At 45.8% G+C, this 12,465-nt stretch overlaps 2 protein-coding genes across 5 annotated transcripts in view; one reads left to right on the top strand and one right to left on the bottom strand.

The window, feature by feature from the left end:
* The window catches only part of LOC143896823 (uncharacterized), a 116,367-nt gene that overhangs the window by 67,203 nt on the left and 36,699 nt on the right, over positions 1-12,465 (top strand). Inside the window, exon 1 of one of the 2 annotated variants that reach the window (XM_077404904.1) lies at positions 11,687-12,230. The exons of the other annotated variant lie outside the window; for it this stretch is intronic. The gene's annotated coding sequence lies outside the window, so the exon portion shown is untranslated. Of the gene's footprint in view, positions 1-11,686; positions 12,231-12,465 lie in introns of those variants that run through there. 2 annotated transcript variants of the gene reach the window in all.
* Positions 1-12,465, bottom strand: part of LOC143896816 (unconventional myosin-XVIIIa) — a 46,993-nt gene that overhangs the window by 32,385 nt on the left and 2,143 nt on the right. For all 3 annotated transcript variants that reach the window (XM_077404872.1, XM_077404875.1, XM_077404873.1), the window contains exons 2-5: positions 11,037-11,656; positions 9,588-10,253; positions 8,648-9,115; positions 5,436-5,570 (exon numbers count right to left, since the gene is read on the bottom strand). In XM_077404872.1, coding sequence (XP_077260998.1) covers positions 5,436-5,570; positions 8,648-9,115; positions 9,588-10,253; positions 11,037-11,171 — 1,404 coding nt within the window. In that variant the 5' untranslated portion in view covers positions 11,172-11,656. The remainder of the gene's footprint in view (positions 1-5,435; positions 5,571-8,647; positions 9,116-9,587; positions 10,254-11,036; positions 11,657-12,465) is intronic.

Below are 12,465 nucleotides of genomic sequence, written 5' to 3' on the forward strand. Positions count from 1 at the left end.
ATCGTTATTAATAGCGAAGCTTTTTTTGCATAGTTCAGAAGTTTCCAAGAGCGGCTCCTGATCCGAACGGCGTTTCTCACGGTGCGCGATGTACGACCAGGCTTCACGATTACATTGTTCCGTGCAGCGACTCGCGCTATGCGCGCCTTTTTACGCCGCACTTACTGGAGAACGGAACGACGCGCGCGAGGAGATAGGTGGAACAACTGGAATTAAAGTGTAGGTCGAAACGGCCGGTGATCCCTCGTGGTGCATAACATACGCGACAAACAAGGCAAACTTGATTTGACGCGCCGCATTCAACGAACAATTGGATTTCAATAACCATTTACCTTCTAGCGTAATACGGCGCGGTTACTGTCCTATCGCGCTTCCGTGCCTCACGTTACTGTCTCGAAGGAATTACGATCAATTTAGGGATTAATGAATCTGTCATTCCATGTAAGTGAACGTCACTGAGATAAATGCAGCGATAAATTTCGCCGGTATTTTGCGTTTAAAAGCTACAAGGATAAATACAGCATAAATTTCGATGAGAAACTATCGAAAATACCGATGGAATCCACGGGGGAAGGTCGTTCGAGGCCGCACCAGGCTCTCGAGAGAAGGAGAAAAAAGAAGTGAAATGGAAAACGAGTCCTTTAGTCGCTCACGCTGCGCGAATTGCTAAACCGACCTTGTGCGTTGTAGCGATTGACGTAGGCGTGGTTGCGGCCGATGAAGTTGTAAATGGTGGATTAAAGATAGAGGTATCTCCAATTCTCGATGCGAAGGGAAAAAAAGAAGAACCACAAAAATTTTTTTAATCCATAAAAAAAGTCTTGAAGAAGAAAAACGCATTTGTTGGACAAAATAGCTATTATTAATATTCGCCTTTAAGTGGACAGGCCAGATCCGAGAAGAATGCAACAACGGCAGTCCTAAGCTAACATTTGAGTAAAAATTTCATGTTGTTTTTGACCTGTTGGTAAAAGAATGATGTTCGATGACTCACGGATTGACGGACAGACCGGACTGACTGGTACGGCCGCACAGCAGACGCGAATCGTAAATCTATAACAGCGCGCGTACTCGAAGCACACAGTGCGAGTAACATGCTTACATGCGTGCGTCTAAACCATCTTGATCCGATTTGAAACAAGCTCGCATAGAATCCATACACGTATTCATCACAGCTACTCGCTCTATATGTTTGTTCCATTTTTCTGAGCATCACTCCGACATTGATTTCTAAGATTCTCCTGACAAAATTACACGTTGTCAAATAATTTGATTCCGCAACATGCGAGTTCTACACGTAAATAATCACATTTTAATATAAAGGCTGTTTGTACACATGATAATAAGCGAGGAAAAAATTTTTCAGCGTGTACCATACGAGAATAGTTACTCAAGACTTATAGCGTTTTTCACTGGCAGAGCCGGTGCGCACTCAAGTGCACATGCACTAAAGCCGTCGTACACAAACCAACGTAAAGTGTATGTTTAATATAATCAGGTTAAATCATAAAATCCTCAATATTCTTTATTGCACTATTTGGTAAAATATGTACTGAGTATTTTATTAGTCGAAATATTTGCATTTTACTTTATAGAGACTAAATCAGTGTACACACACACACACACACACACACACACACACACAACGGCTTTAATGTGCACTGAGTACGCACCAGTTCTGCCAGTGAAAAACGCTATTAATACTGATTACCCGCGATTCCTCAACTTTCATTCGGGAAATAAAAATAGTCGCATTAATGCAAACGTCACGACGAGGATTAACTTCTCGGCGAAGTAAAGGAGAACATCGAGAAGTGTACGGCCATCTCCGGTACGGAGGCGACGTTGGAGGCAGAGAGGCGCCAAGGATCAGCCGGAGCGTAATGCACGCGGAATCTCTCGCCCATATCGTAATCAAGATGCCTCTCGCCTCGCTACGAGCCGCTGACGGCGGCGCGGGGTATAACGCGTTAACGCCGTCTCGCATCAACGTGGGCAGATAAGAGGGCGGGTGCGCGCATACGTATGTACGTACGTGGACTCCCAAGCCACCGCGATTACGTGCATAAAATACAAATTACGCCCGTCGTGCCGCACCACGTCGCGCCATGCCGCGAATGCGGCGACCGACTTCGCCTTTTGCCCACCGATCGCAGCAACTGCATGCAAATTTATTCGCGCCGGCACAGCCGCTCGAGTGGCCTATTCATTTTTGCGAAATACCGCGACGCCGATGAAAAGTTAAGCGATTCGCGCGATTTTTCATTTGGATTTTACGAGTTAAACTCTGATAACGTATTCGCGTCTCGTGTATTCATTAAATTCGAAGATGTCTCTGTAATTATTCCCCCGATTAAAAATTCGGGTCGCAGAATCGTCCGATGTCCAACCGACGGTTCAACGAAGGATAAAAAGTGGTTTCGTAATTTATTATCTTCGCTGCTGAAGTTTAATACGTTGGCTTCACCGACGTGGTATGCCAGCGATAGCTCGCAAAGTCATAGACGCGTACAACGGGGGGCCGTTAAACTCGCGCAGCCCTCCGCTCGCGTGGGCAACCCACTTTTTTCCGAACGCCCGATATTTATAGGCAATAAGCTGACGTCGTTACAAGGCTGTAACCGCATCGCGCTTTTAGTGCCACGTGTTATCATTTTCTTACCTCCCTCTTATCGGCAACAACGTTATAGGCATAGATCTAAAGATTCTAAAGAAATGAATTTGCGGCATAACTTCGATCGTTAACGAGTCGAAAGGATTAACGACTCTGGCGAGTCTAACGGATCGCGCGCGATTTTCCGGATGGAAAAAGAAACCTCGCTCGCGTTCTTGTACACGGCGGAGATATGATTATTGGCCTACATGTCGCGACGAACGATCGGCGCGGCGCGGCGCGGCGGGGATCCCCCGGCGATCGGCGATGTTATCGCGCGTATACCCGGTACCTTCCTCGCGGGCGTAATAATAGCGTTGCGGCGGTAACGGCGTAATTACTCACCGCGTAGAGCGTAACATGCAATTCTAATTACGTAATTTGACATTTACGTAGCCGATACGTCGAGCGAGCGAGCGAGCCGCACGTCGCACACCGTGAGAGAGCGGAGAGCTTACACGAGGACGTGCACCACCCCGAACAACTACCGACTTCCCATTTCGCAGCGGTGTGCAAATCCGCGTTTAGCGGCATTCGCCGGTTCTTGGATTAATAAGATCACAAGATTGTTGGTCTGCGATTTTTTTCACCGGGGTCAACACCTTTCAGACCTTTAATATGCACGCGCGGCGCAATTATTCCCTCGTTGATCTCAGAAATAAAGTTCGCGATACCGAAATGACGAAAGACGAGATAGAAAATTCTATTTCAGTTTTTAAATTCAATGTTTTTATTTGAAAAATTTGTGAAAAAACTGTTTAATGTCATATCTTTCCAATCTTTCTTCATAATTTAATAAGAATCGCATAACTTATTTTTCTAGTGTAAACCGCACGGATTTTAAAAAAACATTGAATACATGGATCAGAATTTTTATTCATTGTATAATACGCGACAAAGTTTTGAAAAGGGTACGTGCTTTCATTGCAAAGTAAGAAAAGTATTCTTGCTCGCTACGTTTCACGACATTCTCCACAGCGGCGTGTCGGCAGCACGTTCTTTGCCGTGCCGCCATACTGTCGGCTTTATCGACCGTCAGTAAACATCATCGTGCTCGTTTCACTGTGCATTTTAACACCAACATAAGTCGCACTTTGTTAGAGCTAATTGCCAATTACGACACGTTGCTCGCGTTCGACGTGCGTACAAATTGCGCAGCGAGCGACGTGACGCCCGTGTTCACGACGATCGTGTTCGTTTCGTTCCCGAGACAATTGCGTTATTTCGCAATTATAGTTGTTTAAGCGAGACTGGCAATCTGATTTTAAATCTTGAGATCGACAAGCGAGCTTAAACAACTGAATCAATTAGGTGGCAATTAAATTACAGAGTTTTCTGTCAAAGTAAACCGTTTCACGTTTACCGTAAAATTTCCGGAAATATTTACACACCCGGCACAGACGTGTTATTTCTCCGCAATCTACTTTGCGATCATATTGAAATAGAATATCATCGAACCGTCGCCGGGGGCTTTAATAACGTTCCAATACAAATCCTGTTAGAGCATCCTTACGAGAGCAACGTATACGAAAATATAGTTACGTTTAATGTACACTTTGACGTAATGCAATTTGCGTTTCACGTTTATCGATGAATCCAGAAATGCGGATGCGATACCGCTCATTCTTGCCGTGCTCCTTTACAACGGCATCTTCGATCTCGTTGCGATAACGAGTAGGAATGCGCGTTACGTCGCGTGACAGTTTAATTTAATGAAGGCATGGCTCGAAAGCCCGCAAGCTCGACTGCCAGCGAAGCCGGCGGAATAAAAGAGGACATTCAACATGCGCGGGAACAATATCGCACGTATGTTCATTTCTGCTAATGCAAGCGTCAATCTCAAACGTTTTTATCACGTTTTAATATTTCTCTCCATGATTTGTGCGACTGTCGCCTCGTTTATAGTAACTACAGTTTCGGCATTCAAACGACAGAACTGTTCACCGCATTCGGGAAACTCGTTTGAAGTGTGTCAAATATCTTCCATTTTAGAAATCCGCTCAAAGTAATTGTTGCTCTTTGAATAAATTTTTTAAATTCTTTGAGATTTAATCTGCACATGACGTACTCTATGCGTCTGTGAAATGTGACCAAGCCGCCGCGAAAAGACTGCGTTTTCTTGCAACGGGCTGCGCCCGTATAGTTTAGATTACAGCTCGAAGTTCGGCGGAAACGAGCAGGTATATTACGGTACGAGGCAGTCAGTAGAGATGTACCGTTATGCGATTGCTATGCCACTGCGCCGCTCTAGGGAATGTGGGTGGAAAGTGAGCGTCTCTCCATTATTGTCTTCCTCTTTCCTCGCTGCCGCATCGCGCTGCAGCCCTGTCGCATTCCGCTGCAATTTTGTGCCCCTTTTGTACCGTCCTTTTCATTTCTCCGCGTACCCTTCGCTAAGTCGATCGCGTTTTATCTCATTACTTGTGCTCTTTTTATTCTTCGCTCCTCTTTTCACACGTGTGACGGTGTCATAGAAATTATACAAACTATAAATCTATAATGTATATTGATACATATAAAAAATATTAACAGAAAGCTAAAAAAGCCTGGACGGTATAACGAATAATTTAACTTTGACGATTTAAGTAGTGGAAACTTAAATGATACCAGTCAATAGATATTATTTATTTTCTTGAATTCCATTTCTTCGTGAAGGAATTTTTGCGTTGTATGTTGAAAGTTTGAGAAATGATTAAAATTATTCCTTTCGCGAGGCTTTTTCAGCAAACTTGAGTTATTAAACTCTAATTGTAAAGTCGATGTGAAATGGCGATAGGCTTACTGTATTTTGATGAAACCGCAAACTGCCGGATCGGCGAAGCGTGCCGCCGCGGATATTCGCAGGTGCCAATTCGACTTGACGTCCGTCACAACTGCCGCGTCTCGATAATTCCGATAGCTCGGCGACCGGCTGCACCTGCAACGAAATTAACATGTTAATATTGTAATGCGTATCCATCACGCGAGCACGCCCTTGAGCGTGCCGACGATTGCGGTAAAATTCATTTATGTTCGTTTATGAATAGTCATGTCATGAACGTCCACGTGATAAATGAAGCGACGGGTATTCGCTGCCACCGGAGAGATGGACGTGGATGCAGACATTTTCCAAGTGCCCATATGGATTAAAATTCCGTTTCGGAATTTGCCTGGGAGTTTGGAATAACATCTCGAGACTTTTATCGAAAGATATTACGAAATTTACGATATTTTTAAATTGATCGAAGTTGGTATTTCTACCTGTAAGGATTTTTTTACATATCGGAAAATCTGAGCTCTTTGGGAAAAAATCGGGTTCTATCAGTTATATCGGAATGCTGAAAATGGAATGTTGACTTTGCAGAAGCAATATTGAACGCACACATGTCAGTATATGGACAGTATCCCTCGCCGTTCGTCTAATCCCGATTAATCACCGTTACGGACGGCTCCGCCTGTTATCGACGTGTCTGCGTGCCTGATACGCACACACTTTGTCCATCTGACGTGTATAACGGGGCACGCGTGCATACGCGCGACTTAGGCGCACGAGGCCGAGCTCGTGCAACACACAGAGAACAGGAAGCAGGATGTTGACCGAGAGGAGCCTGACGACGCGTTACCTATACATAGGTATGTAAATCACGTCACGTTTCTTCTGTCGACGCGACTGCCATGTCGCGAAAAGACAGAGATCGGGTGGACGAGGGACCGGGTCCCTCACGTAGGTAACGTGCATCAGGACCAACAACACCCAATAGATGCAGTCTTTCCCATCAGTATTTCCCGCTTGCATCGTCGGCCGTCCACCGAGTTACCGCGATGATAAATGAGAATTGCGAATTACAGCAGGTATCTTCACGCTCTGATACGCCAGGACGGCTGCACGCGATATTTTCAGTTTTGAGACACGTAACTTATTGAGAAAGACACCCGCCGCGAACGTTGAAGTTGTGAAAAATAACGCAGTTCTAAAATTCCTGAAGGGAGAGTTTTTAATAAAAAGTACACGAATTCTGGTACACCCTGTATATAGCGTATAACGCGCTCGATTTGCGAGTGAATTACATCCGGTTTCTCCCCCTCTGCGTCTCTCTTTCTCGCTCTTATTCTCATTTCCTTTCTCTTCCTCTCATCCTCTTACGTATACCCATCAGCGTTTCCGGATATTTACATGTTTGGATTCGGGAAAGGTTGTGTTCCGAGCTGCTTAAGTTTTAATATTTTTAGATTAGACAAATAAACTTGATCATATATACGCGCCTAAAAATATTACTCGCTTCTCTATATGTGCATCGTAGCTACTTCTATTTTCTCCGAGAAACGTTCCGTCATCGTTCTTCAAAGAAATGCGTTTCTAGCAAACGCGGTAGTGCAGTAGGGAGACGCGAGTTGCATTTCATCGATCCTGGGACGTTTTCTGATGCGCGTTGACGCACGAAATTCCCGGATTTAGCCATTCAATCCACCCCGGAGATTACATTCTGCGCTCGTGAGGAAGCAGTGAAAGGGAGAACGGTGCAACGGACGCAACGGACGGAATTACACATTTCGTTTCTGGCCGCGGGAACGCGGTGGCATTTTTAGCATTCCACGGCTACGGGGCAAGGTCAGACACGCTTGGGCATCTCCTCCTCCCGCCCAGAGACTCCTCTTTACTTTTACACTCTCCGTTCTCTCGATACCGAGCCTGGGGCCCGCGGAGTTGGCCCCCTCTTTATGAGACGCGCGCTCGCGGTGGTCGATTTGCTCGGTGGTGACGATAGAAGATTCGGATTCTCGGTAAGCTCGCTATTTTCACACGACGGTCCCTCGTGTCTCGTGTACAGTTTTATTAGCGGGGACCGTGACTCACGATCTCTCCCGCTATATTCGTTGCCAGCAGTGGCAATGAACCGGCCGACATCGCGCCGCAATTATTTGTCCTACGAAGCGCTCGCCCGCACCTTTTGCGGCTGGCCACTCATCCTTGTTCACAATAATGACGGCGACATGGTACAACGAGCGGTCAAACATCAATGAAAAGTAATGTCGGTTTTTCGTAACCCACCTACCATTGCCGTTTAACGTCATATAATTATTGTTTACGCGAACAGAAAATGCGGGACTATATAGACACTTTCGATCATGATCAATAAAGAAATAAGAATGTTTTATTTTCAGGAAAACGTTCAGTTGCCTTACGTTCTGTTTAAAATCGAAACGAAATAAAATTGGACGTCAGTTTGTTGCTTTATTGATTACAACGCAGTTCGCCGTTGCGATGTACCAAAGGTCTACGGAACGACACTCGATCGACCCCTTTCTATGACCTCCGAAGAACCTAAGGATTCCTCGATGCCTTTCACCACGTTCAGCGCGGATTTCCCTGTGCGATACCGAACAACATTCATTACACCCGTTTTTCAAACGCTATTTTTAAAGATCCCAAGGTTGAGCCGTGAGGAATCCGATAACGAGAAGTGGTTAACAAAAGTGGCGATAACCTAATCATTCATAACTGATAATCGAACGTAAGGTCGTTGCGGTGCGGTGTCGCGTCTCCCCGCGCTCGATCATTAAAGTGACCGCTTTCCGGTAAATACCATCAGATTTATGCTAATAAGCTTGCCCCGCGTTCGGCAAGAGAAAGGTTTCGTTCACGGAGCACGAGGGGACACGACCGGTATGGTCTATAGAAGAGAAAAGTATGAGCTATAGAGTACTAATCGCTTGCGCAATGTCCAAAGTACGTTCCAACTTTTCAAGTATTCTCATCATTCAATCGACAATTTACAAAGATATCAGCCACGTAATTAGAACACGAGTATGGAATCTAGATAAAAAAATGTGCTCTTGTACATTCTATAAAATCATTTTTTTAGACTGCACGAAAAAAAAGTGTTATTGAAGTGTTTCTAACAAAGTATTAATTTGTATTAATGAATTTGTGTACACTTTTTCCTTTAAAATTATTCCAAAAGAAATGAAGAGGATTTTTTTTCACCGATGTATGATTATTAATATAAGAATTACCTTCACGGTGACGCTGTTGGCGGAGCTCTTGATAAGATCGATGATCTCCTCGCGCGACTTGTCATCCACGTTGATCCCATTGACCTCGATCAGTCTGTCACCGGGCAATAGACCCGTGTCATTGTTGTGCTGCACTAGAGCGCCAGGTTCGGCGAAAATCACCGGTCTCATCTGTGTGACGCCGTTCGCCGCTCGCTCGACGATCACGGCGCGACGGAGCGAGAAGCCGAAGTCGTTTCGCGGCGGAGGTTGCCTCTGGATGGTGAGTTCCCTGGGTTCGGGTAACTCGAGCGGCACGATTTCCGGGAGCTGCAGGTCGATTCCCTGCTCCTCGAAGGAGACCGACGACCGCCACCTCGAGAAACCCTGGGACTCGCCAACGGGCGACAGGCTGAACGGCGGCGTCGCGAAACTCGAGTTTGTCGTGTCCGTCAAAGAATCCGCGGATGGACTAGCGCTGGTAACGACCTGAATATGGTAAGGAAATACTTGGAGAGGTTACGCATTAGATTTATTGTCTATTTAAGTCTATTATTATTTATTATCGATTTATGATTCTTAAAAGTATGTAAACATGAAACAGAGAGAGCGAATCTTGAATATAAAATACAAAAATTATGGAATATTTATGGCACATTTATTAGCAAGGTTTAAATTAAAATTAAAATTTTGATAGAATTTTTAGAAAAACTCGTTTGACGAGTTACGAAAATATTGCGAAAATACATTCTACGATCGCACGGAAAAAAATTGTAAAACACATAATTCACTACTGCTTACTTTATTATCGTTTCAACGGGATCTTCCGTTGACGTTGGTTTACGTCAAAATTTCAAACAAACCCATCACTTAGCATCTCATTACACGTTTCGGAAATGATCGTAATAATTGGGTTTCGCCGCAACTGATGCGCGGGAGAGAAAGCGGAACGTTATCTAACCTGAAGCAGTTTGGCGTCAATTTGATGATGATGATGCTGCTGCTGCTGCTGTTGCTGCTGCTGGTATTGTTGCTGAATTGCCTGTTGTTGCACGGAAAGCCACGCGGCTTGACACACAGACTCCTCGTCGTTGCAGTCGTCTTTGTTCAGAATGCTGTTCAAATGCGTCGGCACGTTCTGATAGGTGATCACCTCGTTCTGAAGGGTGTTCCTCACCAACAAATTACTGGCCTCCTGGTAACTGGTTTCCGTGCCGTTCGGCAACACATTCTCCTCCGAGAGAACGTTGACGGTACAGCTGTTGACGGCCAACCGCGGTCCTTTGAGGATTCCTCGCTTGGGCGGTTTCGGCGGCAACGGCGGTAGACACTTGCCGCCGGATTGAACGCCGGCGTGACTCGTCGTCGTCGACGCCGTGGTCGTGGTCGTCGTCAAAGATGTGAGAGACGCCTCCGACGAGTCGCTCTGCATCAAACCGTCGGGCGTTCTAGTCGCCCAACTGCTGGCGCCGGCACCGATCGCCGAGCCTGGACCCGCGTTCTGCGTGGCGTCCAGAAGATCGCGATCCAGATGCGCGAAAAATGACGCGCTGTAATCCGCGGTGATGCCGCTCGGTAACTTCTCCTTCTCCTTCCGACGACCAGGAATTTTCAGTGATCTACGAACCTGCAACAAAGCGTGTAAGAGTGATGAAATTTTTTTTCAAGAACTTTCCCACGCCAGGGGCACTTAAAAATGTGTACCATACAAAATCCTACGAATTTTCTCAAGAAGCTTCTCTTATTCTGTGAACGATGCGATTGTAACGACTCGTTGTCCATATCGCAGAATGATTTTGCAATTCTTATTTTTCGTTAACGCAGTGTAACGAGTATGCGACCAGCACTTCATATCGCGTGAAACCACATCCGACCAGCGACGATACTGAATCTACAGAAAAGAAGCTTTTCAAGACGAAATCTTATCTCGCAATTCAGAACTCTTCATTTCTATCGAAAAATTCTCTTATGATCGATTAAGTTTTTTATAGTGTAATCACATCACCAACACACACGGTTTTTTTGATGCACAGTTTATTAATAATATCAATTTGAAGAAAGCTACTGGAAAACGTTATCGCCTCGTGATATTGACAGCTCTGTTCATGCCGATAAGAAATATAATCGGAAGATATCGGTAACTTTGTGTAACTCATAAATTTGCAAGCAGTATCAGTGTACACCCACCTAGTCATCGGAAAATGCGATAACCAAAACGTGCATTCGTTACGAACTTAATATAAAAAATCAATGAACTGACAGAACTCGCAATTAAGATAAATAATATAGTTTGCAAAGATAAATAATATAATTTGTTATGGTTTTGCAATTTGTAAAAAAGACGAAATGGATCGCAACAGAGCAAGGATATTTCTTAGCGAAAGTTCCCCCGCGACGTTCTTGAATTTACCTCATCCAATCGTAGGAGCTCCTCCGCGGACATGCTGCTGCGATCGCGTTTCTTAACATCCTTCCGCTCCTTCTTCTCGCGCTTCCGCTTCTCCTTGTCGTCCTTCTCCGCGGCCTTCTTCATAAAGTTAAACATCTTCTTCACTCGCTAAACGTCACAAGAACGCGAACGCGAGAAAGAGATAACATACGATATCTCGTTTCTCGATTGCTCGATTGGCCCTACGCGACGCGATCGCGGACAGTCTTGATTTCTTGCACCTTGTAGCATATATATATATATGTGTGTGTGTATGCTATGTGTTACGTATCACCGTGATTATGCAGCACCGTCTGTCAAAATAACCGGCGAACTTTTGCCGCGACTCGCGCGTGATCGGCGCTATTGGCCGTGCGAGACACGCCGAGTCGCGCGCATCGCCTCGTCACCGCCACCGCGATGCTTGGCACTCACGACGACGACTCGAAAAGCGGCTGTCTGTCACAATTCGTTCCGGAGTAGGCCGCGTCGTCCGTCCGAGGTAGGCTCTCCCAATGCCCCGGCTCGCCCCGCAGCGCACCGGTGCACCCTATTGACCGGCAACGGCGCCGCGTTCATCGATTTGCCCTCGGGATCGTCCCCTGGAAATTCATCCAATTCTAACGTTAGTCGTACTCGTGAGGTGCATCGCTAACGAGTGCGTGCTCAACGAACGATCGCAGGTTCGATCGATCACGATCGAGATTGAAACGTGCGCGGTATAATGTGTACAGAAAAAAAAAGAAGTGGCAAATTAAGACTTATATACTCGTATATATACGCAACAATCTATAATCTTCTTATAAGACTTTCAACTTTTTATTTTACCTTTTTTTTCTTGGTTGAACTATATTAAACTTTGTTTAACTGTATGACTTCATTCAGGTAAGTTTTCTTGTATATCCATTTCAAGATTATAGATAGCGTATATAAGTCTTGATTTGACACTTCTTTTTCTTTTGTGTGGGCTCGCGATACGCTCGGCGCGCGGAACAACGCGGAAAGAGTTCGCGGCTCGCACATTGCGCTTCCGGGATCTCCCCGACATTTGATCTCCTCCCCGCGCGATTAGCGCCAATCTGGAGGTCGCCCGGATGTGGTGCGCGCAAAGGCGTGAACCGAAAACGTTTCTTCGTGGCTGGACATTGCTTCCGGCGTGGGACTCGATACCGCGAGGTATGCGGAAACGAGGGGCGACGGCACGGGCAAAAGAAGCGGCGATAACGCAACCGTTGTTCGGTGCACACGCGTTCGGTCCGACTCACCGCGAGGAGCGAAGGGGTTTTTTTTTTCGTTCCTCTTTCTTTCCCGAGGTGCACCGAGCTCGCGCGAAACGCGCGAATGCGCTCCCCTCGCGTTCTCGTCATCGCGTGACGCCGCCGCCGCGTAGTCAGCAGAAATAAAGAAAGTT

This window comes from Temnothorax americanus, unplaced genomic scaffold (assembly GCF_048541705.1).
Source record: "Temnothorax americanus isolate GAGA-0224 unplaced genomic scaffold, ASM4854170v1 Scaffold2, whole genome shotgun sequence".
Lineage (NCBI taxonomy): Eukaryota > Metazoa > Arthropoda > Insecta > Hymenoptera > Formicidae > Temnothorax > Temnothorax americanus.